The sequence below is a fragment of the Hemicordylus capensis genome, chromosome 4 (genome assembly GCF_027244095.1).
Source record: "Hemicordylus capensis ecotype Gifberg chromosome 4, rHemCap1.1.pri, whole genome shotgun sequence".
Lineage (NCBI taxonomy): Eukaryota > Metazoa > Chordata > Lepidosauria > Squamata > Cordylidae > Hemicordylus > Hemicordylus capensis.
The window spans coordinates 31,285,361-31,307,043 of record NC_069660.1 but is presented as its reverse complement, the minus strand read 5'-3'; the positions used below and the strand labels follow the sequence as shown (position 1 = coordinate 31,307,043).

General features: G+C 42.7%; 1 protein-coding gene across 5 annotated transcripts in view; it reads right to left on the bottom strand.

Annotated features, from left to right (window-relative positions):
* Positions 1-21,683, bottom strand: part of PREX1 (phosphatidylinositol-3,4,5-trisphosphate dependent Rac exchange factor 1) — a 338,510-nt gene that overhangs the window by 150,691 nt on the left and 166,136 nt on the right. For all 5 annotated transcript variants that reach the window (XM_053247478.1, XM_053247480.1, XM_053247479.1 and 2 more), the window contains one exon: positions 11,836-11,997. In XM_053247478.1, coding sequence (XP_053103453.1) covers positions 11,836-11,997 — 162 coding nt within the window. The remainder of the gene's footprint in view (positions 1-11,835; positions 11,998-21,683) is intronic.

Below are 21,683 nucleotides of genomic sequence, written 5' to 3'. Positions count from 1 at the left end.
CGTAAAGCAAAACAAAAAATCACAATAAAATACAAAATACAATGCGATACAAAACATTTTAAAAACCAATTTTAAAAGGCCCGAGTTAACAAAAAAGGTCTTCACCTGACATCTAAAAGAACAAAGTGACAATCCCAGGCAAGCCCAGTGAGGCTATTCCATAAACAGGGTGCCACTACTGAAAAGGTCTTCTCCTTAGTAAGGACCCACCTCACCTCATTTGGCAGGGGCACTCAGAGCAAGGGACTCCAGACGATCTCAAGGTCTGCGTAGGGACATATGGAGAAAGGCACCCTCACAGGTAACATAGTCCTGAGATCATTTAGGGTTTTAAAAGTTAAAACCAGCACTCTGAGTTGGGCTTGGAAGAGGACTAGAAGCCACTGCACTGGCATGGTATGATCAAAATGCTCAGTCCCAGCCCATATTCTTGGGTGAAACAAAGGATTTCCTGGGGAAGGGGAGGTTATTGAAATCAGTGCTGCTTTAGCTGAGAACTTGTCCACGCACTGGTGCATCCCATGGAGCACCAATGCTTCATTAGTGAGGATGTCGGTCATTATTATCCCCATATTGAAGCTGGGGAGCCCATCTGGAACATTACAAGGTGGACTCCACATGGCAGCTATAGCATGCACATGAATTTCAATATTGTATTATTTTGTTCTGTCGGTTGCTTCCACCCAGAACCAGGGAGCTGAGACTGAATAGGTGCATGTATAAAACTGGTACACAACCACAGATCCATACAAATTCAGTCCACCTGTAAAGGGAAACTATGGTTCCCCAGTATGTCAATGGGCCCCAGCGAACTGCAGGCTTGCACACTCCCTCTTCTTAAGTCCTCAACTTCCTTGTGGACTCATGTGATCAACACCCTGGCTTGTTTAAAGCATAGCACTGCAGCATGGACAGGAACTCCGCTGGTTTCACAGCCTAGTTCACAAGTTAGGCTGTGAAACCAACTTCAACCTCTGGTTTCCAGAGTTTGAAGGCTTCAACCTCTAGCTAACCAGAGCCAAGCCACAATTTCTGGCTTCATACAGCTGCAGAGCAATGGCTTAAACAAGCAAAGATTCCCAGATGTGCAAGCAGAAAAGGTGTGGGGGTGATGGAGAATGTGAGCTCACAGCCATCTAGGGATCATTCTCATAGTGAGAAAGTAAGGTTTTCCATTATCTCTAAACCAGCTCTTTGTGTGAAGTCTTGCCATATCCAATAACCTCTTTTTATATTTGTTCATTTAGCATAATTGTTTAAAGACAGAAACATTCAGGCAATCCTTCGGGTAACAAGGCTTTATCTGTTACTTGAGCACACAACCTGGCTAAAACCCCTTTCACCTGTTCATTCTGTGTGAAACAAATGTGTCCGATGGCAGCACTGTGGCTGCAGGTTCCTCACCCTGCTGGCTTATGCACATCTATAGCAGGGCTGTTCAACTTCGGCCCTCCTGCAGATGCTGGCCTACAATTCCCATAATCCCTGACTAATGGCCACTGTGGCTGAGGATTGTGGGAGTTGTAGTCCACACAGATCCCCAGTCTTGCTGTGCTGCCTCATAGTGGCGGGGGGGGCGGGGTGTTCCTGGGAGAGATGAGGAAAGTATGCTGGGAGATATACTCCCAGTAGGGTCACCCAAAGCATGAAGGTCATCCCAGCTGCCCAGCTAAAACAAGCAGGCACCTATATTTGGCAGCAGCGATATAGGAAGGATGGTCATCATTAGTGACAATGACAAAGGCATCATTTCATACTGCGTGGAAGAAGGCAATGGTAAACCACTCCTGTATTTTACCAAGAAAACCACATGGAGAGACAAGATAGAATGATTGTCAATGTAGTGCCTGATGATGGGCCCCTCAGGTCGGATGGTACTCAATATGCTACTGAGGAAGAGCTGAGGATCTCTCACAGTACCGATGGTGTTTATGATGCGGTTAGGCTAAAGCCTTTTGGACGTCTAGCAGCTGATGTTGTCATACAGAAAAGCAAATCCGAAGTTGCAAAGACAGAATTACAATGGGAACATGGAACATAAGAAACATGAATATGAAAAAGCTAGACACAGTAAAAGATGAAATGAATCGACCACAGATTGACATCTTGGGCATCAGCGAATTAAAATGGACTGGAATGGGACACTTTCAGTCAGAAAATCATACCGTTTACTACTCAGAACATGAAAAACAAAGAAGGAACGGTGTTGCTTTCATAGTCAGGAAGGATATAGCAATGACAGTATTTGGGTACAATGCAGTCAGTGACCAACTAATATCAATTAGATTTCGTGGACAACCCTTTGATAGTTTTTCAAGTATATGTCCCAATGACTAATGCAGAAGAAGAGAAAGTTGGTGAGTTTTATGCTCAAGTTCAGTCTGAAATGGTAAGGAGGAAAACATAGACTGTATGGCCTAGAAAACAGAAATGAAGCAGGAGAAAGACTTATTAGTTTCTGCCAATCCAATGATCTCCTCATTGCTAACACGTTCTTCATACAACCAAAGCGGTGCATATACACATGGACTTCACCAGATGGAGTACACAGAAATTAAACTGAATACATAATTGGTGCAAGGAAGTGGAAGAGCTCAGTTATAACAACAAAGATGTGGCTGGGGGGCCAATTGTGGAACAGATCACGAATTGCTTATGTGCAAGTCCCACCTTTTTCAAGGAGAACATCAGGAACCACTTTGAAGTTCTGAACCTCATTGATAGGGAGCCAGAGGAACTGTGGAATGAAATCAAAGACATTGTTAAGGATGAATGTGAAAAAGGACTGTCAAAGACCAAGAAGAAAGTAAAATGGATGTCAGAACAGATGGTGGAAATTGTCCAGAAGAGGAGAGAAGCCAAAGTCAAGAAAGATAAAGACCTCAGGAAGCAATTTAATAGGGAATTTCAGAAAGCTGTTGGAAGAGACAAGGAGCAGTACTACAATGACATCTGTAAAGACCTTGAGGATGGAAACAGACATTGAAAAACAGGAACGTTTTCCAAAAGATCTCTGAACTCAGAGGGAGGTTCCAACCTCAAATAGGTATGATAAGGGATGCCAAAGGACAGATAGTAACTGATTCAGAGAAGATCAAACAGAGATGGAAGGAGTATACTGAAAATTTGTACAGCAGGGAGTCAACATCCAAGATACTCTAGAAGATATTCCCTACTTGCAAGAAGCTCTATTATGGGAAGATGAAGTTAGATCAAAACTCCAGTCATTACCAAGTTGGAAGGCTACAGGAATTGATAGCATAGCTACAGAAATATGGCAGGCAATGGACGAAGAATCAGTCAAGGCTCTAACCAAACTATGCCAGCAAATTTGGAGAATGACACAGTGGCCAACAGATTGGAAGAGGTCAGTTTACATTCCCATACTAAAGAAAGGAGACTTAACAGATTGTGCAAACCATCACACAATATCCTTAATGTCACATGTTCGCAAAATAATGCTCATGATCATCCAACACAGATTAGAGCCCTACATAAAGGGAAATGCTGGATGTTCAAGCTTGTTTCAGAAAAGGCCAGGGAACAAGAGAGATTATTGCTAATGCATGCAGGATAACTGAGAAAGGCAAAGAATACTCCCAGCCAAAGTCAACATGTGCTTTATTGACTAGAGAAAAGCTTTCTATTGTGTCAACCATGTCAAGCTGTAGAATATCCTTAGGAAAATGGGTGTCCCAGAACATCTCATTGTTCTCATGAGAAACCTATACACAGGACAGGAAGCCACAGTCCAGACAGTGGAACATGGTGAAACAGACTGGTTCCAGATCAGCAAAGGAGTAAGACAAGGCTGTATACTTTCTCCATATTTATTCAACTTATATGCTGAACATATACTGAGAGAAGCAGGATTGAAAGAAAATGAGCATGGTTTTAAAGTTGGAGGAAGAAACATCAATAACCTGCGCTACGCTGATGACACCACTCTGATAGCTGAGAATGTGGATGATCTGCAAGCTCTAGTAAGCTCTAGTAATGAAAGTCAAGGAGCACAGTGAAAAAATGGGACTACGACTAAATATAAAGAAGACTAAACTAATGACAATGGGTACAGCAACCAACCTCAGAATTGATAATGAAGATATTGAAGTAGTGAATAGCTTTTGCCTCTTAGAATCGACCATCAACAGTAAAGGATCCAGCAGTCAAGAAATACGCCGCAGACTAGCACTTGGTAGGGATTCAATGAAAGCCTTGGGAAGGATATTTAGATGCCATGATGTGTCTATACCTACAAAGATTAGACTCGTTCAGACAATGGTTTTTCCCTTGACACTCTATGGATGCGAAAGTTGGACTTTGAAGAAGCAAGATAGAAAAAGTATTGACGCTTTTGAACTTTGATGCTGGAGAAGACTTTTGAGGATACCATGGACAGCCAGGAAAACAAACAAATGGATCATAGAACAAATGAATCCAGAATTTTCACTCGAAGAACAAATGACCATGCTCAAACTATCATACTTTGGACACATTATGAGAAAACCCAGCTCCCTTGAGAAGTCCATAATGCTGGGGAAAGTTGAAGGAAAGAGAAGAAGAGGACGACCAGCAGCAAGGTATCCACTCAATTACGACAGCAATGAATACACCACTGAGATACCTTAAAAGCTAAGCTGAAGACAGATCATCCTGGAGAGAATCTATCTATGTGGTTGCTAATAGTTGACACCACCTTGACAGCACTTAATCAACCAGTCCCAAAACAGCTGAGAGGCCTAAGTTGAGCAGGCCTGATCTATAGGAAGCCCCCATACATACAGATGTTGAATGAACTCCTGGAAAAGACTTATTTCATCCTGTATGAGAGAGGAAATGTTTGTGTATACTTTTTGTTTTCAAATGTGGTTGAGAGGGAGATGTTCCCTGTGACTTCCTTATCTGCTGCGCAAACCAGACTAAGGAAGTGGATTAGATAACTTGACCTACTGATATCTTAGTGGGGGGAAAAAGAGAGAAAACCAATTTAGGATTGTGAAACAACTTGTCAGCAAAACAGCTTCCTTTCCATTTTCACCCTGCCCTCACTTGCAGTAGTTTTACACTTTCAGAAAATGGGGTGGTGAGTGGGAGGGCAAAACACAGCCAATTTTCCAAATATTATAAAATAATAAGACCTAGCCAGTGTCCCTTCTAAGGCGTGCACATGTGTGTGCGCTCACACATTTTTTGATGTCCACTCAGTTTTTAAATCCCACTCAGGTTTAATCAAGAAGGTCCCACTCTGAATGCATATGTACACACACTGCCTTGATACTGCCACCCAGAACGAAACTCATTCAGCACACAGATGAAAAAAATTAGAGAGAACACTGGACCTAGCATTTATCAAGGATTTTGGAATGTTAATTGTTTCACATACTTTGTGTCAGGAATTCTTACATCAGCTCTCTAAGACAGATCAGTCATCATCTTCATATTGGAAAGAAGACTGGGGTTGAGAGATGTCTTGCTCATGACCATCTACTGAGTCCATGGCAGAGGGTGAGATGTGAACCAGGGACTTCCTATGAGCCAGAGAAGAGACTTCCTGTGAACCAGGAACTCCCTGGTTCACAGTTCAGCCTCACAGCAATATACTCCAGTAGCTTTTGCTATGCAGCAAAGATTTATGTCAACTTCCATTTAGATGACCTGGCTAATTTTGACTGAAGGACTCCTTCAGTTTTGGGGAGAAACACATTACATGCCTTGAGGCAGAGCTGATTGTGAACAAGTCCAGGAGCAGGTCCACAAGGAGATCAACTTGATATTATGCAAATTTGCATTGTTTTTCTGCTCAGTTCTGTTCTCTGGTCTTTAAGACGGAATTAGAAAAATGTAATGTTGCAACCAGCTCTCTGCAGCAGTTGCTTCCCCAACAATCCCCCTATATTTAATTTAATTTAATTTAAAAGATTAGAAAATGTATACTAGTTGGGTGTTTAAATTACTAACAATCTTATACCTAGGCACATACTGAGGAACAAAGGAAGCTGCCTTATACTAAGACAGACCATTGGTCCATCTAGCTTAGTAGTACATTCACTGACTGGCTCTCCAAGGTTTCAGGCAGGAATCTCTCCCAACCCTACTATACCTGGAGATGTCGGGGGTTGAACCTGGGACCTTCTGCATGCAAAGCAGATGCTCTACAGCCCCTCCCTTCAATCCTGACCTTTTCCAAAACAAGTAGCTTATTTTCCTATTATGAGAAACATAAATCTGCCAAAATTTCAAAGTTAAAATAAATGCACAAATCAGAATTGGAAGAACTAGATAGGATGTTAACATTTCCTGGAACATATAAAAGAGAAATCAAACGTGAGTTGAAAGTGAAGTGAATATTTATTTTGCTCTCTTTCTCTTATCTTATATAGACTACTGCCTATGGTTATAATAGCTATAGCATGAGAGGCCTAGTGCAGATTAAGCTGGTATCTTTTAATGGACAACCTTGTTAATGGAGATATAGAACAGCCTGTTCAATATTTGCATTTACACCACACACAGATCAATTAAAATACAGCATCTCAACTAATGAACACGTTGATGTGTGATGTTAAAAGTAATCTTTCACATTTTCTGTGTCTGTAACAAGGATACTGTACAATACAAACAAGCATTATACATATAAAGTATATTCACTTTAAAATGGATCTCTTCTGTCTTGTATTCGGCATTAATATTTACATGTGGAAACAATGAGTGAAGCTCAAAGGTGCTTTTAATGTCATCCGTGATGACCCTAAACCTTTCGTTGCTTGGGTTCAGCATAGAAACTATACCCTAAACCTTTTGATAAAAGAAAACACTTTGCTTTGTCCAGCCTTTGGAAGTTTTTCTTATGCTGGGGTCAGTTCTCCTGAGGCAGGAAATATGAAATGCATTTGAAGTTGCAGGTTTCAGCTGAAAGAAATGCAAGAATCCCAAAGGCAGTGACGGCTGCTTTAACTGTAGCAGGGGAGAAGCTCATTTGCGATCTAGGCAACACAGGAATTGAGGGGAAACTATGAACCCTTGTCTGACTTAAAAGATGTCCCTGAAGAAATGCTGAGATGGTGTACTGTTCTGCGGTGCCACATATGAGTACCCTTGGTATGTGTGGGCAGGCAGGCAAGTACAAAGTTTTGTGATAACTTTCATGAACTTATGTACATGACTGCTTTGAGCAGTGCATTTTCTCATTTCCTCTACTTTTGCAATCTCTGCCGAAGAGTTAGACAGCTAATCAACTACTTGCATTTCGTTCATGTGGATTCACAGCCTCTCTTTCTGTGCTTTCAGAAAATATCAGTGGTAAACCCCAAATTTACAGAAGATTGTAGTCATGTTTATTGACCTATTGATGATTATCTAATGAGGGGAGTTGATATGCAAAAGTAATTTCAGTTTATATTAATCAATAATAGTAAGGGTACTGATCTACTGTGCAGCCTAATAATCCCTTAATCACAGTACATAAAATGCTCCCTTTAGTTTATGATCATTAGTTATTTTATTAAACAAAGACATTGCAAGTGGATCAAGCATGTGGGCTACTCTGCCTGAAACACACTGCACTAAGGATTCATGTACATTTTCTTTCCTCACCCCACTAGAAGGTGGTGGGGGGGAGGATACTGTCTATCTGTAACCCCTAGAGAGAATCATTTCAAATTAGTTGTCTTTGAAAGTCATGGACATACTGGCTGACATTCAGACTAACAAAGGGCTTGCACAACAAACAAAGTTGTGTTCTTGTACAAACAATCCCTTCGCAGCAGGAGGTGCACCACAGATTGTGCGCCTTGTGCAAGCACAAGAAAATTTATGCTAGTGCAACGCTAGCATGGAAAGTTTCCAAGGGAGTGGAACTAGCTAGCAACATCCTTGTGCTTGCACATGTTTGCACAGCCACTTTGTTAGTCTGGATGGTGGCCACTGTACAGAAACAACGGCAATATATGAAACATACACAATGCATGAAATAACCTTGTGGGGGGGAATCAACTTAAAAGCCTCCAACTAATCCAGAGGACTATGTGCTTGGTCTGAAATCTGATCACCTTTTATGTGAGGCACAAAGGACAAGAGCTTTAAGAAAAAAGCAAATCAGGGCAGAAATGTTTGATAGCCATGATGGCAAAATTCAGGGGCAATTCATATATCTGCCCATTTCTGCACATCCTTTCATTGAAACCTTTGTCCCTCTTTAAAGAAACGCAATAAGAAGAATGCACACGTTTTGGAGGGCCATAGCTCTGATCACTCCCAAGTCAGGGGCTAGTTAAATCAACTTCAAAAGAGCATCAACCCAAGTTCAATATATAATGTAGATAAAACTTTAGAAGTACATTTTCAGAATGTTGTTTAATAGTGAAAAATGCTGGTTTAACCTTTTGAACTTTGAGAGTTATGGACTGAATGACAGTGAGCGCCCCCCGCACCGCACGCCACCTCTCTTTTGGTAAAATGACACACATAAGCATATCAGAATCTATTCTCATCACTTGAATGTTTGATGGGGGGCATTTAAACCCTTTAAAAATGCTTCACTGTCTTTTGTTTTTCGAAGAGAACACTAGCCGCCATGGATATGCAAGCAAAGTGCCGTGGAGGCTTCAGAGTTCAAAACAGACTGCCTCAAGGTTTGCCCAAGCCTCAAGGTGGAGAACCCCTGGGCTCGCCATATCAAATCCAGAATGGCTTTCCAGCTGCGTCTGGAGCCTTGCTGCCCTGAGCATTATATCTGGGCTTTGTTTGCTGAGCTTGCTATCCAAAAACACACACACTGCTGGATATCTCGGCGGCTCACATGGCTCCAGTTGTATGCCAAGAACATCTTTGAAGGGGAAAATGAGCAAGCTTAAAACAGAACAACAGCAGCAGTGGTGGAGTACACCCAACAGTCTGAACATGAGGAAGTTTACATGACCTCCTGAAAGATGTCTTCAGCTAAGGAATCTTCAGCTGGCAACCATCAGCCTGGATATTTTAACTGTCAGGCTCTCCCGACACCAATATGTCCATGAAGTCATCTAACAACTGTAGCTCCACAGAGCAGAATAAAAGTGTTCTGTCTCTACAAACCCTTCACTTCCGCTAATTCAGCTGCCTCTGCTACAGATGTCAAACTCTCCTGTCTGTCTTTTATTAGCAGGGCTGTCAGGTGACTAAAGAAATTTAAACTGACTGATTAGTTTTAATGGATGTTAAGCAATAAAATCTGCATACACTTGCTTATGGCTAGAACAATAGTTTTAAAGAAAAAAGCATACTTTGTTAAAATGATGCATATATATGTTGCACTCTTCTCTGTGAGAGTAGAATGCCTCTTCTGTTACTTGACATCTACAGTTTTTATAAGTAAAGTGCACCGTCAAGTCGATTTTGACTCCTGGTGCTCATAGACCCCTGTGGTTTTCTTTGGTAGAATACAGGAGGGGTTTACCATTGCCTCCTCCCATGCAGTATGAGATGATGCCTTTCAGTATCTTCCTATATCACTGCTGCCCGATACAGTACCAGCAGGGATTCAAACCGGCAACCTTCTGCTTGTTAGTACTCACATAAAAATAATTCACCGTTTAAAAATTTGTTGACTGAAAAATCAGGAAGCACCTTTTTAGTCGATTAAAAGTTTTAAATATAAACTAATCTAACCCTAATCAACAAGCTAGGATTAATCAACCAGCGATTAAATCAACAATCACTCAACAAATGATTAAAGAAATCTTGACTGACGGATCAGTTTTAATGAATATTAATAAAGTCATTTAACAACTGTGCCTCTGCTACAGACATCAAACTCCCCTGTCTGTCAAGCATTTGCAGTCATTTAAAAATTTTAAAAAACAAATTAATCTTACTCTAATCAACAATTGAGATGAAGTCTTAATCATCTATCACAATAATATCGTCAATCTATTACAAGAACTATCTGTGCCAGATTTCATTTCCCTGTTAGCCAGGTTTGTAAACTTAGTGAGCAAGAACGATCTCCAGACAATCAGGAAGATAACCTTTTGGTAAATTACAGAAAGATGTGCCACATTGTGACTAATCTAGGTATCTGTCAGCAGACAACCTAGCACAAACTTTTGTGTTAACTTTCATGAACTTACACACGCTTGCTCTGAGCAACCCATTTTCTCATTCCCTCTATTTCTTTGCCAAAGAGTTAGACAGCTGATCAACCACTTGCATTTAGTTCATCTGGAATCATGGAATTTCTCTCTACTTGCAGGTAACATTAGTTGTCCGGGTAAAAGGTAAAGTGTGTCATTGTCAAGTCGGTTTTGACTCTTGGCAACCACAGAGCCCTGTGGTTGTCTTTGGTAGAATACTGGAGGGGTTTACTATTAGTCCAGGTACAAGTTCAATATTATTCAGAATCACCTGCACCACTATCTCTATCCACCGCAAGTGCCATTTGAATGACACACTGATGAGCTGTTAATTCGCCCAATGCTCGTCATTATTATTACCAGTATTATATATCACCCTTGGTATTTAACTACACACAGATTGAACAGGATATATAATACTGGTAACAATAATGCACTGTGCAAGTGCACAATGCATTATGGGTAGGCTTCTGATGCCAGCCCCACAGTCTCCCAGCCGCAGCTGCAAACAGCCAGGACTGACAGACAATCAACAAATGGGGTCAAGAGAGTGCTTGCTCTCTTATTCCTGTTTAAGAGGGTGGCTGGCTTGGCGGGTTTGCCACTGAGGCGCCGCCAGGACTGAGCATGATCCCAGCAATTCTCACGTGTAGGCAATACTGCGCTTGGCTTCGTAAGCCCGGTTTTGCCAGCATGTGAGAACAGCCCTGATGCCGATCTTTAACCTGGTACCCAACTTTGCCCCATCTTTGACTGTACCTCCTGCTCCTGTCCTACATTTCTCACTCAACCACGCCTGAATTGGACCTCCCTAGCCAAGGCATGACCTTTTGATGGCATCTTCCTTCTGCGCAAAGCATCTTCCAAGCCCTTGTTCGCCATCTCTGGCAACTTCTTTTGGATCCTACACGTTTTATGACTGGGGTACAATAAAAGCTCCTGTGATTTAAGTTGAGTGGATTTCAGCTACAATTTTTTTTTATCACCAAAAACTGAAGATTAACTCCAACAAGATAATATGTAAAACATGGACTATATGAAGGTTGTTAAAATTAACTTATAATTGAATTTAGGGCAGGTAAATGAAACTGCATGAGGCTTCTATGGGAATCCTGTCTGCCCAGTTTGGGGCTTGGTATAGTGGATCTGAAATGCCTGTATGCTCTATGATTAACTGTAATTTTTTTAAAAAATTAAAAGTATCTGATGAATGCCACATTTTAATTGTAAGGGAAATGGTTAGATGTATAATTTGCATGGAATTTTGTACTTTTATAAATAATAATTTTTAAAAACTATTCCTTTAAAAAAATCTCTGGTATGATTTTTTTAAAAACAACTTTGCAGTCATATCATCCATACACATTACACATAGTTTATGGTAGGGCTGCACAGTGTTGGCCCTCCTGCAGATATTGGTGTACAACTCCCATCATACCTGACAATTGACCACTCTGGCTGGGGATTACGGGAGTTGTATGCCAGCATCTGCAAGTGGGCCAAGGTTGTGCATCCCTGGTGCATGGCCACAGAGTGATTAGGAGTTATGTATATGATGTCACGAGAGAAATTGTACAATTTGTAAAACTCTGCCACCATCCCATGAAGCCCATTCCTTGGAAGCAAGTCCTTGGAAGCAAGTCCACTGTATTCAGTGGGGCCACTGGTAAGAATGCAGAGAACGGAAGCCTTAGATGTAATCCCATTACACTGCTTGCCACCATACCTCCCATCCTTCAATGTGAGACTGTAGTTGCTCAAGGGCCTCCAGCTTCTCCATCTGCCTCTTGGTCTCATTGATATTGGTGCACACCGTCTTCATTGCCTGCAATGCATTGTGGACTGCTTGGTAATCTGGGTGTTTAGTGGGTGTTCTCTTGGCCAGTTCCTAGGGGAAATTTTAAAGAAACAAGTGAGAAAAAAGAAAAGAACAGACATCAGCTTCGGGGGCTATAAAATAATCTCCAGTGTTATCATGAAGAAAAAGAACACCAAAGGCCACCAAGATGGCATCACTGGGCAGCTGCCAAGGTAGCAGGGCCCTCTGAAGGAGCAACTGCTGATCCATTATTTCCAGTGGCAGTGAGTTCCATAGGCAAATATGATCACTACATGAAGGTCATCAGCTGTGAGAAAACAATCTATTAAAGACCCTGGCCAAAATCTCCACTAATGGAGGTGCTACATGCAAAATGTCTCTGCAATGTTTAATCATTCAGAGTCCCGCTACATGTGCAGGGGGGCACATTTTTCACCAATCTCTCCTTCCTCCAGAAGTGCTCTAACCCCTTCTATAAATGTCCCTGAGGACTGTGCAGCCCTCAGAGAAATATTCAGAGTACTTCCAGGGAGATTGGCAAACATTCACATATACACCTGCACAGCTGGACTCTATAATTTTAAACACGCTGCAGAGGCACTTTCATGCAGCACCTCCGCACCATTTGTGGAGATGTTGGCCAACTATTTGATTCACGCCAGTGCTGACAAGTCAGGCTTGGTTTGCTAAAAGTGAACCATGGAAAGTCTTTGGAAACAGATGATAATCAACAGTGACAAGGACCTTGCAAAAAACGTAGTCTGTGTCAACTCACAATTAATCATTTTTTCAGACCAATAATATTTTACAGCCAGCCACATTTGGATAAAAGATCCTTTCAATAAAGCCTTAATAAACTTGTTCGTTTCCTCTTGGTACATAATAGTGTGTTTAAAGTTTGACATTTTTAGCCTGTCTGGAATGTTTCACATTCTTCCAAAACTCCTATTGCTTTTTATATTTAGCTCAAAGCATCACTACCATCAATAGGACTTAAGTACCATCAAATAAATGCGACTTCTTAAAAACAGATTTTTAAAAATTAAATATCAATATAGCAAACCAAAGTATAAACAAACATATTCCAAAATATGTTAGATAGGAATATAGGAAGCTGCCTTATATTGAGTAAAGCCATTGGTTCATCAAGCTCAGTATTGCGAGAGCTCAGTATCAGTAGCTTCCCAAGGTCTCAGGCAACAGGCTTTCCCAACCCTACCTGGAGATGCCAGGGACTGAACTCAGATGCTTTACCAATGAGCTATGGCCCCATCCCCAACTAAAAATATCCACAACAGTCAGACTTAAGTAAGTCACAATTAACTTCTCTCACTGATGTCAACGCTGCTTTGTCAGAGTTCATTTTCTTTCGATGCAACCCAATGTAATGAAAACATACAATCTAATTGTAAGTTTATATATTTTTAAATACCAGTATTGATAATATTACAAACCTCTTCCAAATTCGAGCCCATCTATTTGATTCCTTTTCTAATTATAATTATTATTGCTTCCCTTTGTCTTTTCTTTTCATTTTGAAACGGTTTTTGCTTGTACCATTTTGGGATCAAGCCATTTGGAGAACTTAGTTCAGATTTTCCTTCCAGAAAAATAAAAAATAAAAATAGAAACTGTGCTTTGCAATAGCTTTTGTCAGATGGGTGATGTGGCAGATGCATATTATGCTGACAGCTAAGAGTCCCCATTAAGGGAGCAGAGCTAATGATGCTAAGCTCTAGGTGGTTTGCACAGGCAGCGTAACAAATACCTGCCCAGCTTTTGGCTTGATGTGGACTTATCAATTAACAATTACAAATGCAGATCCAATGGCACCTTTTCCCCTTTTAGGGTCAAGGTTTGGTAAGGATAGGGTTGCCACTTTTCTCAAAGTGCTCTGCTACTGTGACTTTGCTGCTAAAGGCACAGTGAAATTAAGCAGCTAAATCTTTTCAGTGCACAATTGTGTACAATATATAGAGAGATAGGGGCAGTTTCATTTGCTTCATTTCTGTATGTCTTTGCACAGCTCAAGACCAACTTAGCTGAAAGGCCAATGTAGTTGAAAGGCTGTGAGCTGATATCGCTCGCTGCTCCACCTTTACCACAAGTTACTATTAGGATGGTAGTAGCTAGAAATGGGGGGCCACATCCAGTAAGGGGGTGCGGGTAAGTGGGGAGAAAAGCTCAGCTCTCACAGAGAGGCTACAGAGCAGCTGTGTTGAAGACTTCTTTGGCAGTCCTGTGCACAGGAAGCAATTTTCGCTTTTCTCCCCTCCCTCCAAAAGCCCTTTTCTCTGCCAGAAATATGTCCCTAAGGCTGTGGGACTCTCAGGGACATATTTCTGGCATTTAAAAAAATGGTTTTTGCAGGAAGGGAGAGCAGCAAAGGACACCTCTCCATCTCCCTCCCCATGTGCAGGGCTGCAGAAGAAGCCTTTGACGCAGCAACTCTCCAGCCTCTCTGCAAGAGCAGAGCCTTTCTTCCACCCCCGTAGTGCTGCACAGTATGTGCACCAGGGTTTTTCGGAGAGTGGCTTCCTAAACTCTGGAACCTTCTTTCTTGGGGGGCTTGAAAAACCACATCCCTGCTCGGATTCCAGGGGATTTATAAAATGTTTCATTTTCACTAAACATTTGGTTGATTTGTGTTCTGTGACCAATCTTTTTATATGGTATTGTGTTACCTTCCTTGTACTTATCATTGTGTTGTTCTTATAATCATTTTATGATTTTTAAAATTGTATTTGTGTGGTGCTGAGCTTGGGAAAAAGTACTGACAGATATTGAGAACAAACAAATATCAGATTGCTGACATTTGCCCAAGGCACAGAAATAGGATCAGTTCTAACACATGTTAAAGCAGTGTTCTTCATTGCAAGGTCTTAGGGTCCCATTGCTCCTAAGTGCAGCTCCGTGACTAATTGTTTATTAGGCTTGGGTGCAAAGCTTCAGCCAAAGCCAAATACTCTGCACAGCTTCCCTGGCACCATGCAGAGGCAATCATACCCACCATGCAACACTGCTCTTCTCCAGTGCTGGTGGGGCTCATTTAAGGGAAATGGAGCCCTCTTGAGTTCCAGGACCTGTGGGATAGCACTGGGAAGCACCACACTTCCCAGTATTCCATTTGCACCTTCTAAGATGGCGCTGGGAGTTCAAGAGAGCTCAATTTTCCTTAAAGTCACTCACCAGCACTGGGGAAAGCATAGCACGCGGCAGTGGGGAAAAGTTTCTCACACTGAGACTCCTGCCTGCAACCTTGGAGAAGCTGCAGCCAGTCCGTGTTATTTTATTCTACTTATTTATTTATTTATCAAATTTGTACAGCGCCCCAAACTTTAGTCTCTGGGCAACCAATAGCATAACAATAGCATAAAACAAGTTCAAAACATACAGTATACAAAAACTAAAAACAATTTAAAAATAAACCAGAAATTAAAACCTAAAAATTTAGGAAGCTGAGAAAGCTTGGGCAAGATGAGTTTTCAAGTGTTTTTTTTTTTAATTGCCAGAGATGGGGAAGATCGTATGTGTTGACAATACTGAGCTAGTTGGACCAATGGTCTGACTCAGTATAAGGCAGCTTCCTATGTAAAGTTTTTTGCCAAAGTGGCCCTTGATCAAAAAATAGTGAATATCACTATGTCCCCTGCTAACTAAGCAAAGGGGCACCTTTGTAAAGTGGTGAGTCTCTTTATTTCGTATCTGGAAAGGAGTGCAGATATTCTGCCTGGACTATAAGAAGACCCTCAGTCTAGTACAGGAGTGTCCAACTGTGGCCCTCCAACTGTTGTTGGCTTACAATTCCCATCATCCCTAGTCACAGTGGCCAGTAGACAGGGATGACGGGAGCTGTGGGCCAAGAACAGTTGGGGGGCTGCAGTTTGACATCCCTGGTCTAGTGGACCAGTGCCCACCATTTATTAAAGGTGATTCTCTTTGATTTAGCAAGGGGAGAGTAACTGGCCCTATCCAGCCCCAGCACAGTACCTCCAGTACACCTTGCTGGTGTCTATCTGATGTTTCTTTCTAGATTGTGAGGCCTTTGGGGATAGGGAGCCATCTTATTTATTTGTTATTTCTCTGTGTAAACCGCCCTGAGCAATTGTTGGAAGGGCAGTATAGAAATCGAATAAATAAAATAAATAATAAACGACACTAGCCCTTTTAAAAATTCAGCAACAGACTAAGAGGCCCTACAGGGTGAGTATCAGCTAGGGCTGCCAGGATGTGGAAAAGGCATTGCAATTAGTCAACAGAACAGATATGTCATACTTGGTACGTTAACCTCCTGCCTTAGGCCAAGCAAAATAGATATATGCGCTGCTAAGTCAGCAAGCTCTCCTGTGCAGAGCTGTTCCACTTTACTGTCGAGAGACCTGCTATTTTTGTTAGCCTCTACACTAACCCAGAAGTGTGCATATAACCAAGTAGACAAGTTGCTGTAGAGCATTCCAACAAAACATACCACCTCTTGAGTCTCTAATTACATTCTTCCACTTAGGCTTAAAATAGGAAAATTAAATGCCTGCAGTTCTCTCTTTTCCCGTATCACTGTAGGCAGATTATACCCTTCCATAATGAAAATAAATTATAATTTCAAAAACAAAGGCCATGTTATTTTTAGAAGTATGAGCACCCTCTGCTTCTTCAGTGAAAGTAGGAGCTCCCTCATTTATCTTGTCTGGAGGGAAGGCACTGGTCTTTTTCTTCCTCCAGTCAATGCTAACATTATTTTCACAAAGCAAAGCTTGGAAGGCTGAACTTGCAACTAGAGCTACAACCCCACATGTCATCTCTTGCATCCTGGTGAGGGTTTGATTCCATCTAGCAGCTGAATACTTGCAAAGATTGTCTTGGCTAACTCCAATTTGAACACCATTTAGGAAATGTCAATAAATCTTTGCAAATCAACCTAGAACAAAAGAAAGCTATGAGGCAACAGGTAATATTGAAATGCATCAGGAAAGGTTTGCAGATGAAATATCAGCAGGGTACCATAGGAACATAGGAAACTGCCATATACTGAGTCAGACCGTAGGTCACTCTAGCTGAGTACACAGACTGGCAGCAGCTTCTCCAAGGTTGCTGGCAGGAGTCTCTCTCAGCCCTATCTTGGAAATGCCAGGGAGGGAACCTGAAACCTTCTGCATGCAGGTGCTCTTCCCAGAGCAGCCCCACCCCCTAAAAGGAATATCTTATAGTGCTAACTTGTAGTCTCTCATTCAAGTGCAAACCAGGGCAGATCCTGCTTAGCAAAGGGGGCAATTCATGCTTAGCAATTCATGCTTGCTACCATAAGACCAGTTCTCCTCCCATCAGGGTAAGAGACTTGTATAGTCTGTTTTTGTTTCTCTTGCAAATGAACAAAAAAGCACAGAAAGAGGCTATTCACATGACCGCTCCAACGCGGGCTAAGGGAGCCCGGCCCACTTTCAAGTGGTTGTGAGAACTGCCGAGAGTTGTGCGGCTCCTGGCGGTTAGCCCGCCTAAGTCCCCCACCACCACTTAAATGATCATTGTTTTGGCGATCGTGAGTCACCATGGCATGGCTCTGTGGCAACTCATGAGGAGACCCCCGACCGGGAGGCTCCAACAAGCCTCCCAGCCTCAGAAGTATCCCCAGAATGCCCCACACACTCGCATGGGGTGTTCTGGGACTTCCAGGGGCCATGTGGCCTCTGATCCCCTCCACCTTTACCGGTTCCATAACGGAGCTGGTAGTCATGTGGGCAGCCGATCCGGCCACCCAGGTGAGCTTCCTGCTCGTCTGTGGGGAGAGCAGGCTAAGCCCGCTCTTTCCACAGAGCCCAGTTAGGCTCTACACACAGATCATAAACACACAAATGTTCATGTGTGTGTGATACATGGTCACACAGAGCAACACTCTCTCTCTCTCTCTCTCTCTCTCTCTCTCTCTCTCTCTCTCTCTCTCTCTCTCTCTCTCTCTCACACACACACACACACACACACACACAGTTTCCTTTTGTGCTCTTTGAGGCATTCAGATGATGTTGCTTTGTGCCCCTTTTTTAAAGTCATGGTTATTGTTTATTTGTAGACAATAATAATAACATATGAGCTGAGAATTAACAAATCTCAGTGAGCTCACAAATCTCAGCTCACAGATCAGTCTATGAGCTCTTGAGGGACATTTCAGAGATTACAAAAGTTATCATGGTTGAGATCTGTGATCTCCCATTTCATGCATTACATTACTGAGATCATAATGAGTGGCTTAGAGGGCTTTAGGGGAGAATTAGCTGAATACAGGGAGAACAGATCTATCAAGGGCGGCTAAATGGAACCTGCACTTACATTTTCAGGGGCAGTGTGGCACTGAACAGCCATTGCTTTGGGCAACAGCAGAGAAGGGCTACAGCCTTCATGCCCACAGGCTTCCCAGAGGCATCTGGTTAGCCACTATGGAAAGGAGGATGAGGGACTGGATAGGCCCTTGGTCTGATTCAGCATAATTGATATGTAGTGTATACAGTATACCGAGGAAGGAAATATGGTAAACAGGCACATGCTTCAACTGGTGGACAAAGCAGATTGAGAAGTGGCAGGTACATATATGCACTCATCTACACTGAGGATCAACCCTGACTTGCAGTATACCAAGCATAAAGCTACAGGAGAAATAACAGGTAGGCGAGAATATTGATTGAATGATTGATTGACCGCCTGACTTCCTTAGACTTCAGGCCAAAAATATTTGGTTGGCCTGAATTCATGGCACTTTCATTGGGTAGTCAGACCTTTGCTTGGCCAGGGATAGGAGCAGTGTTCTCTGTAACAGGGATTCCCAGAAGCTGGTGACTACAACTCCCATCATCTTCAGCTACATTTTTTTTAATGTTATATGCCACCTGACTACAAGGGCTCTAGGCGGTTGATAAAAATAAACACAACAAAAACAAATTAAGACAACAGTTTAAAACATTCAAAGATTACTAAAAGCGTGGCTTAAAAAAAGTGTGTTAAGGGTTCTTTTGAAAGCTGGCAAAGATGTTAAACCATGAATGTCTATTGGGAGCACATTCCATAGCCCAGGAGAGACTACAGAGAAGGCCCATTCTGATGATCTGGCGGCAACTGGAGATGGACCTCTCTCAATGACCTTAATGTGCAGTGGGGATCATGCAGAAGAAGGTGCTCTCCCAGGTAACCTGGTCCTAAGCCATTTAGGGCTTTAAAGGTAATTACCAGGACTTTAGCCACCTCATGGCGCAGTGGGGAAATGACTTGAATAGCAAGCCAGAGGTTGCTGGTTCAAATCCCTGCTGGTATACCTATATTGGGCAGCAGAAATATAGGAAGATGCTGAAAGGCATCATCTCATACTGCACGGGAGATGGCAATGGTAAACCCCTCCTGTATTCTACCAAAGATAACCACAGGGTTTTGTGGTTGCCAGGAATCGAAACAGACTTGATGGCACTGTGCACACTTTACCTTTACCAGCACTTTGTATTTTGCCGGGAAACCTATTGGCAACCAGTGCAATTGTTTTAAAACAGGCATAATATGGTCTCTCCGAGAAACCCCAGAGACCAATCTAGCCGCTGCATTTTGGACCAACTGAAGTTTCCAAACTACATACAAAGGCAGTCCCACGTAGAGTGCATTGGGGTAGTCAAGCCTAGAGGTTACCAGAGAATGCACCACAGTTCTGAGATCATTGTCCTTGGTTGGAAGGATGGGAATTGCAGACAACAACATCTGGGATTCCCAGTTACAGGGAACGCTGGCCAGGAGCACATTAAAAAAGTCAGGGCAACTGACAAAGTGACCAACACGATGAAAGAACAAAGAAAAGAATGCAAACAAAAGCAATTCAAAACCCAACCCAACTCCAGCACTTCCTAGAAGAAAGGATGTTGTTCTACTGAAGCTTGCCTTGTTTTTGTCTCACCACCCTGTCACCACCCTCTTCATCAGACCCGATCATCTTCATGTGTATACTTAAATGGAGAGCAGAGCACATACTTTTGCTGCTGAAAATTACGACTCTCCACATAAAAGTATTTCCCTGCTTCATCCTCCTGGCATTTCAGAACACTCCCATTGGAGAGCCTGCCATCTATTTTGCACAATGGAATGTTAATTCTGCTCGTTGCTTTGGCTGATAAAACACGATTTGCTCTTGCAGAACAAATGTATTGAAAATCTAGGACTGGGGGTAGCAAAAGAGAGACTGCACCAGTCAATCCCACTTCCTGAGCTCATCAGTGCAAGGGGATTTTAAACAGCACATTTAACTAGCCCAGCTTCAGAATACAGATGCCAGAAACAAAACTAAGTAGGGCTTAAACAAACAAATTCTACTTCAGATAATGAGCTACTGATGAATTAGTCAAATGTTTTAGCATATACCTGAATCATGCACGTTTAGAACATAACATGCACGTGAGCATGTAGTGTAGTGGTTAAGAGTGTCGGATTAGTACTGGGGAGATGCAGTTGCAAATCCATACTCAGCTACTAAGAGACTTTGGGCCAGTTACTATCAGGGATCCTACATGCACCCTAGTGATTTAAAGTGCAGGGGGTACAAGTTTAAAGTGATGTTGATCATGTGAAGAGTATTTTCAAGTGACTGAGATGCATTTGAACATATCAGTGTTTGCAGCTACTGAGGCTATTCTCACGACCGTAGGAAAGCAGGCTAAGGGAGCCCAGACTGCTTTCCTGCGGTCGTGTGCTGCAACAGGAGCCACACAGCTCCCGGCAGCAAAACTCACAAAGTACCCCCCACCGCTCCACTAACCCTGTTTATTCGGTCATGAGTCGCCAAGGCGCGGTTTTGTGCCATAACAACTCACAAGTAGACTACCATCCGGAAGCTACAACAAGCCTCCCAGCATGGGGGTCTCCCCAACATGCCCCACGCACTTGCACGGGGCATGCTGGGACTTCCGGGGCAGAGAGGCGTGCGTGTGCACACACACGCACCCGGGTGCCCGGTACTTCCAGCCACTTCCGGCCGAGGACGACAACAGGGTGGCAGGGAGGTACGCTGCCACCCCAAGGGGCTTTGCTACAATGGAGCACCAGTGGGGGAAATGCGGCGGGAGCGGTATTTCCACCACCCTTAAGGGAACACCCCCGCCACTTCCGGAACGGTTCTGGGCACATCCCTACTCCCTATACACAGAAAGCTAGCATGTCTGTGTGGGAGGAGAGCTGGTCTTATGTTAGCAAGCATGACTTGTCCCCTTTGCTAAGCAGGGGCCACCTTGGTTGCATATGAATGTGAGCACTGTAAGATATTCCCCTTAGGGGATGGAGCTGCTCTGGGAAGAACAGAAGGTTCTGAGTTCCCTTCCTGGCTTCTCCAGATAGGGCTAAGAGAGACTCCTGCCTGCAAACCTGGAGAAGCCACTGCCAGTCTGTGTAGATAATACTGAGCTAGATGGACCAATGGTCTGACTCAGTACATGGCAGCTTCCTATGGTTCTTCCTATGATCCTATGTCAAAGAGAAGGGTTCTGCTTAGCTTTCCCCTTGGCATACTACATTTCTACACCCAGAGAGAGCTTTCCCCCCATTCCATCTATCACCTGTGGTCAAGGTACAGTCCAAAAAGACCTTTAGTATTTAATTCTGCTAGTTGTATAAACTGGATGAAGGTGTATATTAGGCAATTTCTGTCAAATTCATGAAGAAAATAGGCCTGATATTTTATTTTTACTTTTTTGCACAACAGTAACAGCCGACACATGTTTAGGATCAAAACAGATTTACTTATT